Source organism: Podarcis pityusensis (genome assembly GCF_964106645.2).
Source record: "Podarcis pityusensis genome assembly, chromosome: 4".
Classification (NCBI taxonomy): Eukaryota; Metazoa; Chordata; class Lepidosauria; order Squamata; family Lacertidae; genus Podarcis; species Podarcis pityusensis.
The window spans coordinates 18,824,718-18,842,979 of record NC_138027.1 but is presented as its reverse complement, the minus strand read 5'-3'; the positions used below and the strand labels follow the sequence as shown (position 1 = coordinate 18,842,979).

The 18,262-nt window shown below is 45.0% G+C and overlaps 1 protein-coding gene across 4 annotated transcripts in view; it reads right to left on the bottom strand.

The window, feature by feature from the left end:
- The window catches only part of CNTN5 (contactin 5), a 674,545-nt gene that overhangs the window by 167,416 nt on the left and 488,867 nt on the right, over positions 1–18,262 (bottom strand). For all 4 annotated transcript variants that reach the window (XM_081001824.1, XM_081001823.1, XM_081001826.1 and 1 more), the window contains one exon: positions 9,617–9,820. In XM_081001824.1, coding sequence (XP_080857950.1) covers positions 9,617–9,820 — 204 coding nt within the window. The remainder of the gene's footprint in view (positions 1–9,616; positions 9,821–18,262) is intronic.

The following is an 18,262-nucleotide window of genomic DNA, read 5'->3' as shown; positions in this document are numbered from 1 at the left end:
GGTAGGCTTGTCTAAATAAGAATGTCTTCAGCATGCAACCTCGACCTGGAAGTTTTAATATAGATAAATGATTTCCCTTTGACTGGCATGGCTAGTTTCTTTGCAATTCCAGAACAGAGAACTGTCAGGTCACCAGATTAAAACCAGATGCAGATTTGAGATTAGAGTTCAGTCAAGGTTCTGTTTCTGAACTTTCTACATAAGATCACAAGAAGAACCTGCTGGATCAGGCCAATGGCTTATCTGTCCCAGCTTCCTGTTTTCACAGTTGCCAAAAAGAAGTCTGTGAGAAACCCACGAGCCGGATCCGAGCTGAAGAGCACCCTCTCCTCTCGCAGTTCCCAGCAACCGGCCTTCCTAAGCATCGCTGCCTCCGACCACGGAGGCAGAACATAGTTTTCAACCACACACTGTTGAAGAGCGGTTCCAAGTAAGAAAATGCCCTTCCAAACACACATTCGTAAACTCCAGTGGTTATGGAGATCCCCACCCTCCAAAGACAAATTTAATAAATAATAATAATCACTCATCACCTCAGTTTTCCTCTCCCACTTTCCCTTCTATAGAACATAAGAACAGTCTGACTCTGTATAAGGTAGCTTTCTAGTGTTATGAGATTTCAGGGATGGAGGAGGAAGTGGTTTGTATGCAGAGAACCTTCTAACTCCCGCTCCCAGCAAGTGTTAAAATATAAGGTATATAATATTAGGTAATAGCCTGGGTGATGGGCCATTAGGGGATACAGAAGAAAGGGGTTCTGGGTGAGGCAGCAAATGGGTGGTCCCAGCTTTCGCTTGAGCTCATGGCTAGTCAGAAGGATGAAGCCAGAGTTTAGCCTTGGAGTGATGTGGGTCAGAAGCAAGGCAGCAAAAGGGGGTGGGGAGGGAGAAAGCTCGAGCAATGATTGATTTCTGTCCAAATCCAAGGCTGCAGCTATGGGAGAAACAAAACCATTTTGGACTGTTAATGCTGCGACCCTCTCCATCGTAGGCTCAGGTTGTATATATGTGTAAATAAACAATATATCATAAAGACACCACAGTCTCCGCTGTGCCTCATTCCAAAAGGAAACATGAGCCCTCTAACTCCTAGAAGCTTGCACCACTCAGAGATTGGGGTAGCGTTCATAACTTATGTCCACAGTTTCTCTTTGTGCTGATTCTGTGCTGAAAATTCCCTCCCTGGGAGGATTAGCCACTGAGGGGGAAACAGAGGCACTATACCAGCATTTGTTTGCCTTCCCTCTGTGGTTAATAGCTGCCTTTGGGGGCGTGCAGAGATTTAAGTGATGGAAACAGCCCTGAGAGGAAGTTTGCTTGTTTTTAAATGCATTCTGCCAGAAACATGGCCTGCATCCAAATTTAGGCCCCTGTGGCGGCTTTTAGCAAAAACAGATCTGGAAGAGCAGATCTCTTATTTCATGTGTAATGCAGCCCTGAGAAATCAGTTGTGGTCTGAGATCTAACAGTGGCTATATATTTGGGGGTGAGAGCAGGGATGTGTGCAGGCCAGAGTTGGAGCACAAAAAGCAGGAGAAACCAAAGTGGTGCCTGTTATGTATTCAGTGGTCTGTGTTTGCCTGAGCTTGAGTCTGGATTAAGTATTCTGAGCCGCTGTGTTCTGATTCGATATATGATATCCAATCACAGAACATTTCAGGATTCGGGCCTCTGCCCTTAGCCCTTAAACTCTGAGTTATGATTCGCAGCTTGGAAGTTTAGACAGCCAATCACGTTGAGAGTGGGAGTGGCCCAGGCCTTCAGAAATGTATATAAGCAGTTGCTTTGGCCCTGTTGTCGAGTTCTGTTAGTTCAGTAAAGGTTCTTGCTGTTATTACTGTGCCTTGCCTTGTGGGAACTCACCTATACTTCAGTGCCCATGAGATGCTATTGGGCTCCAACTCCCATCAGCCCCAGGCAACATGGCCAGTGGACAAGACTGATGGAAGTTGTAGTCCAAAGCAGCCGGAAGGCACCATAGAAGGCTACCTCAGTTGTAAATCATACCAGCCTTTGAGTGGCTCCGTTAATTTGTTAGAAATAAATAGCATGTAATCAATATTGTTTTTATTTATCACATAGGAAGGAGAAAAAGTATTGAAAAAAGATATGAGCCAAAAATGGCTGTGCATTATTACCAATCAACAAATATTTTAAGCTCTCTGAGTTTGAGGAAGTTGCCTGTGTCACACACACACACCCCACACCTGAAAAACAGTTGTTGATTTTCTTTTACTACTTCCAATTGGTAACTGAGACTCCAAAGCTGCCTCCTAACAATGCCTCTTTCTCCTGCTTGTAAACACTTATTAAATAATTCTTCTGAGTTTCTAAGATATTGTAAAAGGCAGTTAATGAAATGATGCACAATCTATTTTTTTTCTTCTTGGTGAAACTTTTTATCTCCTCAGATAGAATTTTAAATTGTTTTTGTAAGTCTGCGCAAAGCGAAATTGAATTGTATGGAATGACTGATCGTCAAGGACATCTGCACAAATGAGGTATTCATTTTATTCAGAATCCATTCAAGGATTTCTTGATGTTTTTATTTAATTTGCTTCGTATCAAGGAGATAAGTTTCCCTTTGAGGCAGAGCTCTAAGGAAATAAAAGATTAATATAAAGACAAGTGAATTCCTACACTCTTGCAGGATCTGACATAAAACTATAATATTATTCAGCTGCCTCAATGAAGATAAATATATAGACATGTTGTCTGGGGAGCTTTCTTGTCATAAGATGCCAAATCCCAGGGTGTTGCCCACAGTCGAGAATTCTGAATGGGAAGTAGTAGTCCATGAAGATTCCAATTCACAGGCGGGATTGCTGTAATTGGATTGCTTCAAATCTCGCTCTCCACATATCTATGCAGCCTTTCTCCACAAAGAGCACACTTGAATGAGTTAGGTGATCTTCCAAAAAGAACGCTGCTCCGTTTCCCTCAGCAAAGCTTGTTGTTGTTGTTTAGTCATTTAGTCGTGTCCGACTCTTCATGACCCCATGGACCAGAGCACGCCAGGCACTTCTGTCTTCCACTGCCTCCCGCAGTTTGGTCAAACTCATGCTGGTAGCTTCGAGAACACTGTCCAACCATCTCATCCTCTGTCACCCCCTTCTCCTTGTGCCCTCCATCTTTCCCAACATCAGGGTCTTTTCCAGGGAGTCTTCTCTTCTCATGAGGTGGCCAAAGTACTGGAGTCTCAGCTTCAGGATCTGTCCTTCCAGTGAGCACTCAGGGCTGATTTCCTTAAGAATGGATAGGTTTGATCTTCTTGCAGTCCATGGGACTCTCAAGAGTCTCCTCCAGCACCATAATTCAAAAGCATCAATTCTTTGGCAATCAGCCTTCTTTATGGTCCAGCTCTCACTTCCATACATCACTACTGGGAAAACCATAGCTTTAACTATATGGACCTTTGTTGGCAATGTGATGTCTCTGCTTTTTAAGATGCTGTCTAGGTTTGTCATTGCTAGCCAAGGACAAATAAGGTGTCCTTCCTCTGAACCTAGGTCCTGAGAGAATTCTTTTCTTTCAGAACATTCCATGACATCATGCACACTGAACCAATGCCACAGGCTTATTTCCAATTGCACCTGTCTTACTCCTTCAGCCTCATTTGGCTCAGAGTCATCCTTCCTTCCCTCAACACTCTGGTCTCCTCCAGCCTAAGGTTACCAGATTTTTTTCAATGAATCTGGGGACACTTTAATTAATTAATTACTACATGTTCGGGATGTTGATGCTGCAGCGATGGCAGTGGCAGAGGGGCGGCCACCGCCTTGACCTCAACAGCCACGTTTCCCCTTGCTCCCAGGCTTCTATCTCATTTCTCCATGAGCCTGGGTAGCCCCTGAGTTGTTGGTTCTTTGGTGGTGGTGGTGGTGAAGTGGTATGCGGTGGGTCAGGCATGGAATGCGGAGAAGGAGGGCTGAGAGCAGTAATGGCAGCAAGGCTCGGGCAGCACAATGCCTCCCTTCCCATCGGAACAGCCCTAATCCCATTCCTACTTGCATGCAAGCAAGAGGGGGTGGGGATCCCTCAGCTGGGAAGGGAGGCTTCCCATTGCCTAACTGAGAGATCCCTGCCCCCTCCTGCTTGCATGCAAGCTTGTAGGCAGTGTGAAGTCTCCCTTCACAGCTTTGTTGCTGGGGTCAGGGAAGGTGGAGGCAGCCCGGAAGCTGAAGCTTAGAGCCCCTGCACCACCATCATATGGGGACTTCCGAGCAGCTCCTGAAGCCAGCCAGAGCCAACTGCTCCAGGCTGCTGAGACTGCCACTGCTGCATTTCCCGGGGACATTAGATGATATCCGTAGACATTTCAGGGATGGAATTTGTCCGGGGACTTATTTGCAAATCCGGGGACTGTCCCCGGGAAACGGGGATGTCTGGTTACCCTACTCCAGCCATCATTTCCTTATTCCTTTGTTTCTTCCACTCTTTGCTAAAACCCTTGCTGTTTCTCTCTACCTATGGCTTCCTGCCTTCTTCTTCTCCCCAGTCCTTTTTTGTCTTTACTTTGACGACAGTCTTTTCCTCCTGGAAGGAATCAATGATCAATGACCCAGTGATCAATAAATACAGTCAGACTATTCTACTTTATTTTGGTCTTTTCCTCAGTCAGCACCTCCCACCTTCTTCTACCTTCCGATCCCCATTCTAGGCTTCTGTGAGATCACAGAAGCATAGCCAATAGCTAATGAGGACTCTCAGACTGACAGGTAGCAACCGAATTACCAAGAGCAAATGCTAATGTTGCAATTTGTAAAAGTTACAGTCTTAGGTGTTCTAATGGGGAATCTAAACCACATCTCTATGGTATACACACACACAAGTCCTGAATTGGGTATGATGATATAGATTATTAATGCAACATGAAAACAGGATGGCTGGCGAGTTCATGGAATGATGTGATTGCTCTAGGGACTGAAGCTAGCAACGCAAGCAAAACCCTTCACTGCTTATAACAAATCCAAGCAAATTATCACAGTGTTTCTGGCAGCCTGTCCAGTAAACAGGTTCTTTTCCATTTATCACATGAATTCTAGATACTTCTCAAACTACAGCACATGCATTGCCAAGATAAATTCATATCAACAGAGAAAACTTTGTAGCCCTCATCAGCTTCTGGATGGATGGAACTTGCTTTTCTCACTTGCATGAACAGAAGGAATGGGACCCAAACAACCTGGGAAGAAGATGGAAAGCTTTGCTCTAGGCAAATTGGAGATCCCCTTTGCCTACACTGATGAACTGCATAGGTGTGGGTCTCTGTGGGCAGGTCACAATATGCATTGAGCGTACCTACTCCCTATATTATGGTGCTGGAGGAGACTCTTGAGAGTCCCATGGACTGCAAGAAGATCAAACCTATCCATTCTGAAGGAAATCAGCCCTGAGTGCTCACTGGAAGGACAGATCCTGAAGCTGAGACTCCAATACTTTGGCCACCTCATGAGAAGAGAAGACTCCCTGGAAAAGACCCTGATGTTGGGAAAGATGGAGGGCACAAGGAGAAGGGGATGACAGAGGATGAGATGGTTGGACAGTGTTCTCAAAGCTACCAGCATGAGTTTGACCAAACTGTGGGAGACAGTGGAAGACAGGAGTGCCTGGCGTGCTCTGGTCCATGGGGTCATGAAGAGTTGGACACGACTAAATGACTAAAAAACATCAACAACAACTCCCTATACCAGTATTTGAAAAATGGAGCTAAGGATAGGAAATAAATTAGGTTCAGTTTGCATTTGAATGGAAATACATCTGCATTTTTCTGAATCAATCGGCAAAATTGTATGCAACTGTCCTTTGAAACGCATACTTCTCTGAATTTCAGTAGGCAATTCTCAGACCAAAACACATGCACAGGCAAAAATGTGTATATTAGGGGAAAGAGTGTCTGAAAATGCTTATCTAAATGAAAGTAATGCTTCTCTAAATGAAAAATGCATTGTACCGGGGAAAATTGCATGCAAAAATACATATGTTAAGAGAAACATAGACTAAAGAATGTTGATGAACTTTCTTAAAAATTGCAAATTGGTGCTGAACTTGACTGGGAAAATGAGAAACTAAGAGAATCTGAAATTGACAGACCAAACCGTCCTATATCAGAGTGGTAGCCTGCCATTACTAAGAAGAAGCTCTCAAGAGTTCTTCCAGCCCTGTCATCTGAGAAGCTGTGAATCGAATTTCTCAAACGTACTGCATTTCCTCTCAGGGCACAATTAGAGGAGATAGTTGAGACCTGTGACTGCATCCTTCATAAACTTGTGTTCGAAACAGTCATTTCCCCAAATTAAATAACCTCATTGGGGCGTTATAGGGCACATGCACATTTCCCCTAAGGAGGCAAATAATTACTTCCAGTGGGTGGTTTTCATGGGGGTGGGGGGTGTGCAGGAGGGAAAGTTAAATCTATCCCTTCCCCAATATCCTGTTTAAGTTCCCACAGACTCCTGGTTGCATATTCCTAACTGAAAATAGCAGGATGGGTTATCCCATCGTTGACCATCATCATCTCATCTTCTTTGGCCATAGACTATGGCTCTTCTGGGACGCGGGTGGCGCTGTGGGTTAAACCACAGAGCCTAGGACTTGCCGATCAGAAGGTCAGCGGTTCGAATCCCCGTGAAGGGGTGAGCTCCCGTTGCTCAGTCCCTGCTGCTGCCAACCTAGCAGTTCAAAAGCACGTCAAAGTGCAAGTAGATAAATAGGTACCGCTCCAGCGGGAAGGTAAACGGCATTTCCGTGCGCTGCTCTGGTTCGCCAGAAGCGGCTTAGTCATGCTGGCCGCATGACCCGGAAGCTGTACGCCAGCTCCCTTGGCCAATAAAGCGAGATGAGTGCCGCAACCCCAGTGTCGGCCACGACTGGACCTAGTGGTCAGGGGTCCCTTTACCTTTACAGCTCTTCTATGTACAGTACAGAGCCTGTGGACCATTTCACACATCATGTGGCAACAAACCAGGATTTACTAACTAACTAGTGGACCACTGAACAATTCCCTGCAACAAATTGTGCACTTGCGTGACACATGTTTCTTCAAGCACATTTTTCTGTCATTCACACATTTCCTGTTTAGGATATCTAAAAATGTAATGTGTGAATGAAAGAAACATGTGCTTCATTGATTTTTATTCATTCAACTTGTAGGTCTCAGGGTGGCTGCAACATAAAATCACAATATAAAAGCCACATAATACATAATAAAAATGTGCTCGGAGACACACACATTGGAAAAATGCAATGTGTGAAGATTCACCACTGGTGCATGAAGCTCATGTTTCCTATAGGCTGTAGGTCAACAAAACCCATGTTTTTGAAGAGAATAGAATGCAATGCATTTGTGGGTATGACCAAACAGAAATGTGAGTTCTTTTGGAAATTGTGTTCAGTGTCTTAAAAAAGGAAAGTGGGGCTTAGCCTAGATAATGTCAGATAACATTTGTCGACTGCTGAACTACCACGACGGGTAAATTTAGGAGGATGCCAAAGCAAAACAAACTGCTATGGCTTGAAGTACAAGAAGAATGTACTTCTTATGCAGGATTCACGCTGTGCAAACATGGAAACTTTCCAGCCATGCAGTAATGAACAAAGATCAACTTAATTCCAGGCTAAGCTCTGAATGAATATATACTGTAACAAATCAAATGATCTTTCTTAAAGCCTAGACTTTGTAATGTTCTCACAGTGCTCAAATATTTATAAGCCTGAGCAAGTTCCTTGCTGTGTTTGCATGTTTTATGGCTTTGTTTAATGCTCACTCCTATGAGCTTATGTGTTTGTGTGTGTGAGAGAGAGACAGACAGACAGACAGAGAGAGAGAGGACTGCTCAAATGGGTTTCTGAAAGAGCAGCAGTCACTGAAAGTAATCTTATTTCCTGATCCTAAATACGTTTTCTTGAAATCAAGAAAATGGGAATGGTGCCAACAATCATGCATGCACAGTAACATGTTTAATTTAAAATGAATGTCTATTGTGCACACATATGAAGCTTTCTTTGACCACGTCAGAGTATTTGAACATCTTGCTCAGCGATACCGTACTTTTTCCGTGTATAACATGCCCCCATGTATAACACGACCCCTATTTTTTGGGACTCCAAATAAAGAAATCCCCCATATGCACTTTCCGTGTATAAGACAACCCCTGAATTTTAAACTTGAAAAAAATAGGAGGGAATATAGTCTTATACACGGAAAAATACGGTATATTATTTTATTTATTTACTGTATATATAGACCCGCCCAAAGGTCCTGGAGTGGAAATACAAAAGAATTGAAACAATAATAGTTTCAACTCTAAGGAGCAACACCTCTCCCACATTAGAGTATGGAATACAGTGGTGCCTCGCAAGACGAAATTAATTCGTTCCGCGAGTTTTGTCGTCTTGCGATTTTTTTCGTCTTGCGAAGCACGGTGTCGGGAAAGTTTTGGAAAAGCTTCAAAAATCACCAAAGTCTTTAAAAACCTCAAAAAAGGCTACCACACCGTGTTCTATGAGTTGCTCCTCAAAGTCAAGTCGCAACTGTATTAACGGTGTTAAGAAAAAGGAAACAAACTTGCAAGATGTTTCCGTCTTGCGAAGCAAGCCCATAGGGAAAATCGTCTTGTGAAGCAGCTCAAAAAACAAAAAACCCTTTCGTCTAGCGAGTTTTTTGTCTTGCGAGGCATTCGTCTTGCGAGGTACCACTGTATGCAGCACAGCAGAGTGGTGAAGTAAATATGGCATGAAAGAAACTTAAGGTTTATCACTCCTGGCTTTATTACTCACATCTGAGTACATCACATGTGGCACAACATGTCAGCATGCCCAGCAGGGTGTGCGCATGACATCAGCAAGACACCACAGGGCGTGCTGGTGTCATGCACACATGCCACGGAGCATGCTGACATTTCATGACCCCGGCTCCCTCCACTGCGGGGGCAAGGCAGCATGTTTATGCATGTATGTGTGTGTGTGTAAGGGGCTCTGTGATGGTCTGGGAATCTGATTCAGAAGCTGAATCTGAGGAGTCCCAGCCTGCACAGGAGTCCCCGCCTCCAGGGCCGGCTGAGCTGGGGCAGGGGCTTGAATCTGAAGGGCCTGCACCTGTGCCGGATCCTCAGGAGCAGACACCAGATGCGTCCACTCTGGCTCCGGAGGTGATTGAGGACCCATTGCCTGCAGGTGTGCCTCTCCCAGCCCTGTCATGGGAAGATGAAGCTGCCCCTGGTCCAGTAACCCTCCATCCTCTCCTGAGCTGCAGAGGCTTAGGCAGAGAGGCGGAGGGAACTGGGTTCTCTCAGGAGGAGTGTTCGCCTTAAGGCCAGGAGAGGCGGGTCACCTGTGGGCCGGGACCGCCCCTGGCCTCAGAGGAGATAAAGGCCAGTCAGCCCAGTCCCAGGTTGTGGGAGCAATGTCGTTGGAAACCTGCTTCTGCCAGCACCCAGACCTGTTCTTCCGGAGTTCCCGACCACGCCCGGCTTCTTGCTTCGGACCCCGCTTCGCCCTTTGTGGACTGTCTCCAGACCCTTGACCCAGGACCGGACTCTGACCACGCCTCACGGAAACCTCCCCCCGGGACCAGCACAGGCCCAATACATTTCGACTTCGAGACCAAGGCAGCTTACCATCAGTTCGAAGGGTTAGCGGTGTGGGTGGGCTAAGCACTCTCGCATTGGTCACCGTGTTCTTCACCAGGCAGATATAGCTGCCTACATCCGAGGGCTGTACTTTGGAAATGTAGAGATTGCCCGTTTCCTGGGAGATAAAGCGCCGGCTGTCTTCTGCCACAAAGGAGGGGAATTCATTAAATACCCAGCTGTAGATGATCTCTGGAAAATACAGTAAGAAAAATTGCAGCAGGCATTATAATTATTGGCCAACTAAAATGGAAACAAAAGTGGCTCAAAGTCACTATGCTTATAAAAGAAGTAAATCTCAATTTTCTATTAAAACAGTGGCAGAGAAACTTCCTGATTTCCTTTCGACAGAGATTGTTCAAATCAAGAGAGTAACAGGCAAGCCTGGTGGATCTGATTAAGTGGAATAAGGCAGGGCAGAGATGTGACTCAGAGCAAGTTACACATATGAATCTTTTTTTTCTCTGTTATGATCGCAAACAAACAGACAAAAGCAAAAAATTGATTGGAGCAATTCACAAATAAGTCTTCAAAAGTGGTACCGTGATCTATCATCATTGGCTGAACATGGGCCAGGCACTTTCCCCAGAGGGTTGTGAGGATAAAATGGAAATGGAGAGAATTACATGCGCTGCTTTAAGCTCTTGGAAAGAAAGGTGGGACAAAAATGTAATAAATATATTTAAAAAGTGATGGTAGTCTTCGCTGCTTTATTCTGTTTAATATTCTGTTGGGAGCTGCCCAAAGTGGCTGGGGAAACCCAGCCAGATGGGTGGGGTATAAATAATAAATTATATTATTATTATTATTATTTATTTATTATTATTCCCACACTAGAAAATAGGTTGAGAAAAAGGAGGTAGCTACAGCACCAGAGCCCTCCTCCTGCCAGAAGACATAACTGCATCTCAGTTATTATATTAAGGATTCTCCTCTCCCACTATCTTGTCTTCTCCTCCCATTTCCCCACTGACTGACTCTTCTACGCTACTGAACTTTTGACACCCAGCATTAGCTCTGAGGCAGCCTCTCTCTGCAGCCGGTTCTCCGTCAGCTTTGTCAGGGCTGCCTCTAAATGCAGAAATGTCAAGGTTAGCTCCGTAATAGAAAGTCATTGCCACTGCTCCAAGACACACAATGCTTTGCCGCTACAGTGAGTTCAGGCCTTTCAGCTACTAATTGTCTGAGCTATTGTTTTCAGCCGTAGCGGCACAACGAAGGCAGTAATCACAATTTAGGCTGATGGCACATTTATTTCTAATGTGCTTTTTTAAAAAAATTACCCCTTGTCGACTGATAGTTAGAAAGTTGGGGGGATTTTAGGTCTATAAATTTGGAAGCATCTCCCCAACATTTCCAACAATCCATTAGTTCCTTAGACTATTCGACTTCCTTTTAATGGTAAGGATCGTGACTGGGGAAAGGTTGTAGCTCAGTGATAGAGTCATCTACCTTGCATGCAGAAGGTCCCAGGTATTATTATTATTATTATTATTATTATTATTATTATTAATACCCCGCCCATCTGGCTGGGTTTTCCCAGTCACTCTGGGCAGCTTCCATCAAAATATTAAAATACAATAATTCATCAAATATTAAAAGCTTCCCTAAACAGGGCTGCCTTCAGATGTCTTCTAAAAGTCAGATAGTTGTTTATTTCCTTGACATCTGATGGGAGGGCATTCCACAGGGCGGGCGCCACTACCGATAAGGCCCTCTGCCTCGTCCCCTGTAACTTCGCTTCTTGCCCTGAGGAAACCACCAGAAGGCCCTCAGCGCTGGACCTCAGTGTCCGGGCAGAACGATGGGGGTGGAGACGCTCCTTCAGGTATACTGGGCCAATGCCATTTACTGCTTTAAAGGTCAGCACCAACACTTTGAAATGTGCCCGAAAATGTACTGGGTTCAATCCTAGCAGCTCCAGGTAGGACTGGGAGAGACACCTGCTGGGAGAGCTGCTGCCACTCAGTGTAGACTAGACATGTCCAAAGTCCATTTTTGGGGGTCCAAAAACCATTTTTGGTTGGTTTAATCTGGCCCCTGTGGCAGTTTATTTCCTGGGATAAAAGAATCCTAAAAAAAAACCCCTCAACAACTTCAATCCTAAAAAAAGGTCAACTTTGGTTGTCCCTTTGGTTGGCCCTCACGGCCCTTCACTTCATCAAATCTGGCCCTCTTTGAAAAAAGTTTGGACACCACTGACATTGTAGACAATACTGAGCTAGATGAACCAATGGTCTGACTCTGTATAAGGCAGCTTTTTTCTGTATAAGGCAGTGCCAGGGACGGTGGAGGAGCAGTTGTCCCAATAGGTCTCTCAGACCATAGATGGTTCTGTGAGGAGTTTATCGTATGTGGTCTCTGGTCTCTCTTGCTTCTGTCTTCCCTCAGGCATGCAGACCCTTAGCAAATTTCACGTAAAGTGACAAAGGTCACAATCCCAACTCTGGAAACATGAGTCTGGAAGCAATTAGGACCCAGAAATCATCCACCTCCAGTGCTGCTGGTGGTGTTGTGCAGTAGCTCTTGTGGATAAGGTAGCAAAGGCAACCCACACACACACACTCTGCCAATTTTTTCTGCTGCCAATAGGCAGAAGGCACTGAGATGGGGGATTATGGGGGGCCTGGGAAGAGATGAGCAGGCCAAGGATCTGATGGATCCTAAGTTCTTCCCAGAAAATGTACCTATCTAGGCTTTTCCACGCTGCGCTCTGTGGTGCAGCAGGGTCCAGTTAGGATGTAAAACAAGGAGGTCCAACTAGGGTGTAAGGCTAGGCAAGGTGGGACAAGTTAGATGAGGTTCAGGTGGGATACCGGGCAAGGCCATAGCCCCACTCTGAGGGGACAAAAAGCTTTCAAGTTGCTCCAGCAAGAAGCAAGGTGGAACTGAAGTAGTAACAGCAGGCATAGTCTTATTGTTAGGCCCACCTGTGCCACAGGATGCTGCCCTGCTTAAAGGGCCCCTTCTCTGTTACAATAACTTCCTCCTGTAATGGGAAGAGGGGGCTCAGGCCTTCCACAGTGGAGTCCTTTGAGTCAGAGGATGGTAGTGCCATATCCTCAGGTGTGGGGACGGCACTTCTGGGGCTGGCCTTGCATGCCCTTCCCTTTCTCCTTCAGAGTCCTCTGACCCACTTCCCCTGAAGGCAATGAATCAGACTCCAGGGCCATGACATGACACACTACTGCAGCACAGCAAATAAATAAATAAATAAATAAATAAATAAATAAATAAGGATTTAACCAGCCCCTGCCAAGCAATGACAAACCTAGACAGCATCTTAAAAAGCAGAGATCTCACCTTGCCAACAAAGGTCTGTATAGTTAAAGCTATGATTTCCCCAGTAGTGATGTATGGAAGTGAGAGCTGGACCATAAAGAAGGTTGATCGCTGAAGAATTGATGCTTTTGAATTATGGTGCTGGAGGAGACTCTTGAGAGTCCCATGGACTGCAAGAAGATGAAACCTATACATTCTTAAGGAGATCAGCCCTGAGTGCTCACTGGAAGGACAGATCCTGAAGCTGAGGCTCCAATACTTTGGCCACCTCATGAGAAGAGAAGACTCCCTGGAAAAGACCCTGATGTTGGGAAAGATGGAGGGCACAAGGAGAAGGGGATGTCAGAGGACAAGATGGTTGAACAGTGTTCTCGAAGCTACTAACATGAGTTTGACGAAACTGTGGAAGACAGTGGAAGTCAGGAGTGCCTGGCGTGCTCTGGTCCATGGGGTCATGAAGAGTCGGACACAACTAAACGACTAAACGACAACAACAAAAGCCTCCCCTTCTGTCCTGGAAGATTTTGGGTGTGGTTGTGGATGCCCTCTTCTTTTTCCAACTGACTCCTTTTTTCCAACCAGAGTTAGGATTGCTCTGAAGTAAATTAAATTAGAAACAATGCTACAGCTTATAATAATTGCATTTCTACGTCTTGATTTGCGCCCACAATGCTAAGTGATATTTTTAAGTGTTTATACAGCAACAGAGGGACATTTTCAGAGGAAACAATTTTTAATTAAAGGCACCTGTTCCTCATTCACATGGAAAGAAGGAAGTCTGAGATAATTGGTATGGGTTGGAGGCAGTTCACTTTATTTGAAATGTAGCCATCACTCGGTTTCGCCTGTGACTGATGTAAAATCAAAGGTATTTAATCAGCAACCTGACAGCCTGGCCTTTTAATAATTCATCCATTAATTAGAGTGATGACTAAAGAATAGAGGCGGTGTGAACCACTTCAGCAGTTCTACTGAAAAAACACTCTGTTTGGTGATAACTGCCAGGGTTGTGCCCCTTATCCCAAAGAACTCTAGGAGCTATTTTGCGAAGGGTGCTTAGAGCTCTTATGAGACATCTATTCCCCTCATGGAGCTACAATTCCCAGAGTTCCCTGTGGCAGGGGATGGATAGTTGTGAATCGTAGCTCTGTGAGAACAGGGACCTCTTCACAATTCTCAGTACCCTTCAGAAACTGCATCTCCCAGAATTCTTTGGGGGGAAGCCATGATGGTTTAAAGTGGTATTAAAGAGCCAGTGTGGTGTAGTGGTTAAGAGCGGTAGTCTTGTAATCTGGGGAACCGGGTTCGCGTCCCCGCTCCTCCACATGCAGCTGCTGGGTGACCTTGGGCCAGTCACACTTCTCTGAAGTCTCTCAGCCCCACTCACCTCACAGAGTGTTTGTTGTGGGGGAGGAAGGGAAAGGAGAATGTTAGCCGCTTTGAGACTCCTTAAAGGGAGTGAAAGGCGGGATATCAAATCCAAACTCTTCTTCTTCTTCTTATTGTAGTGCTTTAAATGCACGGTGTGAATATGCACTTACTCTAAACACACGCACACATGCATTTCTTGATTTCCTCCCAGAACAACAATAGAAGGATCCTTTCTTTAACATGTGGAATAGTCTAGTTAATAGTGCCTTGCTAACCCTGGGAAATCAGGGTTCCAAAATGCATATGGCCTACTCAGGGCCAGCCCAGGATATTTTGCCGCTTGTGGCAAAACAAAAAAATGGCACCCCTCCCCTCATCAGCCATCTGCTGCTACTGCATGAGGTGAATGGAGGTGGTTCAGAGAAGCTCTGGCAGAAGAGGAGGAGCCAGTAGACCATAAGCTTGAGGCAGCAAAAGGCACACCTCTAGGGATGTGGATCTGCCACCAGTGGCAGGTCTCAAATTTCAGCAGCATCCTGTGGGATGCCAAAATTTGGCGCACCCTGCCTCTTGTACTCTGTTACAAATCATTGGTGCAGCATCCCTTGCGGCACCCCCGAGGCTCTGTGTCCAGTGCAAATGAACCAGTCATGCTCCCCTAAATCTACCTCTGCTGTCTCCTCCCTCAGATGTCCCCAGTTTGCCTCCTGAGGCAACCATTCCTCATGGGCCCTGGGCCTATTCAAACATAAAACAGGACCGCAATACCTCAAGGACAGCCTCTTTCCATATGAACCTACCTGGACCCTGAGGTCATCTTCTGAGGCCCTCCTTTGTGTGCCTCCTCCCCAAGAGGTTTGAAAGGTGGTAACACAAGAACGGGGCCTTCTCTGCAGTGGCTCCCCGTCTGTGGAATACTCTCCCCAGGGAAGTTCACCTGGTGCCTTCATTGTACACATTTAAGTGCCAGGCAAAAATGTTCCTTTTTAACCAGGCCTTTGCTTGATCTGATTTACATCCTATGCCCTTTCAAAATGTTTTTTTTGGGGGGGGGCGCTATTGGGTCATTTTTATTTTTAATTAGGTATTTTGTGGTTTTATAGCTTGATTTTATTCTATGAACCACCCTGAGACCCCTGGGTACAGGGCCGTATAATAATAATAATAATAATAATTAATAATAACTTTTTACTTGTGCACTATGCTGAGCTAACTCAGCTAACTTAGCATGCCATCTTAACTCAGGTCCATGGTTGAGCTACAGCCAACGACAAAACTTGGCTACAGGCAAATATGGAGAGTTGTTTTCCTTTTATTTTGGGATATATACATGCACTCAGATTTATGTACACACAATCTCATGGGTTACATTTTATTCTAATAGCCATATACTTTAGTTGTTTACCCGACACCCGTATCAGCTAGACAAGAGATCGTGCAGACACTTCCCTGGAAATTGCAATGTAAAGTTGTCAGAAAACAAACTTTTAGGTGCAATTTATCAAAGCATTCACCACAGTATGCTCAGAATATAGATAAAAAAGAAAAATCGTGAATGGTGAAGGTAGCCGTAAATTGGCATTCTCATGGGATGCTGTGATGGAGCTATTGTCTGCCAGTAAACCCTGCTATTTACAAAGTTTGGGTGTTGAAGTGATTAAGTCACCATGGTGACAGCAGGGCTGGCATTTCGTTTTATGAATAGCTCGTCTTGTTTACTGAGATCTCTTCAGGGTTTTGGTATCTACTTTCCGAAGGTCATTTAGAAAGCCTTAGAATAAGTGCTTCACCTATTTCCATATATGATTATGCTTTATTTTGTTCATTTCTTGGGTGTCCAGCAAAAAACAAAGTGGGATGAAAAGATCAAATTTTCTGCAGGGAAGAGGATCACTTCCCTTCCCCCCCTTTTTGTGAACTTCCATGAACTGATTCAAGGAGATCCATTTCTTCCCTTGCTCACTCAGCTGCCACAATTTGATCTTGCTCTTTTCCTAGAGAAATACTGCATGGTTCTCATGGATTTCATCTGAAATGAGATGGCTAAGGCAGTCTTGATTATAGTGTGATAAAAGGCACAACACACAAAATTGCCGTTCTGGAGACACTGCCGGACTGAAAAGCAACAACACGCGATAGAGTTGCATCCAGTGTGAGTCATTCTTAATTCATTCATTCATTCATTAATATATGACTTACATGCCCAAATGGCTTCAGTTTAGGGCACTGTCATACTGAGAGTTGACCCACTGGCATGATTAGCTTCAGTCCATTAACTTCAGTGGGTCTACTCCATGTAGGTAAAACGGTAAAGGACCCCTGGATGGTTAAGTCCAGTCAAAGGTGACTATGGGGCTGCAGCGCTCATCTTGGTTTTCAGGCCGAGGGAGCCAGTGTTTGTCCACAGACAGCTTTCCAGGTCATGTGGCCAGCATGACTGAACTGCTTCTGGTGCAACGGGACACCGTGACAGAAACCAGAGCACACAGAAATGCTGTTTACCTTCCTGCCAGAGCGGTACCTATTTATCTATTTGCACTGGTGTGCTTTTGAACTGCTAGGTTGGCAGAAGCTGGGACAGAGCAAAGGGATCTCACCCTGTCGTGCGGATTCGAACTGCCAACCTTCCAATCAGCAAGTCCAAAAGGCTCAGTGGTTTAGATCACAGCGCCACCCACTCCACTACTCAGAGTAAAACTTGGGGAGCAATTCTAGACACAAGAATCTGGTATAAAGCTACAGCGACCCAAACTCTGGTTACTGCTGATTTAACTGGCTTAAGCATTGCAGAGAGAAAACAAGTCCTTATGTTGCAGGAATTTATGTATAGGTTGGGGGGGGGGTTGCCCCTCCAGCAGATATCATGCACATGCAGCCCACTACCAAAATCAGCACAATCACTTTTGTGATTTGTCCCCACAAAACACTTCCTCACAGTTTCTTCCTATCTATTCAGAGGGCCTCTATTGCACAATACCAAATGTAATTGCACAATCTATTGCACAATACCAAATGTAAGAATTTACTGATAAATGTATCTATGTACTGTGAAATATACTCTGAGTCGAGAGTGGATTTCATGCTCTTTATTCAGCTCATAGTGGTGAGGAGGAGTGAATGTCCTCTCAAAGTATCTGCTTTATATACATTATTTACACAATGGGCTGCACGTGATTGGCTAATTCCAGAATTCTCCTGTAGGCCAATTAGGTTGTGGATTCACTTCCATCTGGAGCCGGATTGGGTGGCTCCTGCAGACCAATCATACTGCTGCATTGTTCTAGGACCAATCAGACTGCTGCATTCTGAATCCTATTGTTCTAGGACCAATCAGACTGCTGCATTTTGGATCCGATTCACTCAGTACATAACATACTGGCTCACTGGGAAAACTTCAGAAATTCATATAGACATATGAGCTCAGCTACTCCGCAGCCCTTCTACCTGAGTGATAATTCCTGGCATCCTGATACCTGAGTGCCAGACAGGTAGCCAGCCATTCTAGAAATAACAAACCCAGATGAAGACAAAAGGGTGTGATTAACTTGGCTGGGAAACAGGGAAATGTAAATATCTATTTTGTTACACTTGATGAGTGTTTGGTGGAGGGCAAGGAGAACCATGGGGCAGGGTCCAGGATGCTCAGATTACTGCCACCAGACCTCCCCTTTCATGATGTAACCATGATGTATTAGTGATGTAGTTTGGGGAGATGTAACATGGGGATTAGCAGCTAATAAAAGTTTGGGTGCTCTTTTGTTTGGGGCTTCCATCTTGTTCCACCTTGTGGCAGGTGGGAGTCCTGTCGCGACAGTCTTCAATAAAGACCAAGCCTACTGGCTGCTGTTTTGCTCTGGTATTCCTGGCTGATGTCCTTGTTTTTTGTCCAAGGAAGCCCTCAGATTTCTCCGTTAACACTTAAAATAGTGTCTGAGTTTCACCACCTTATGCTGGGTTGCCAGGCTGTATGACCGAGTTGAA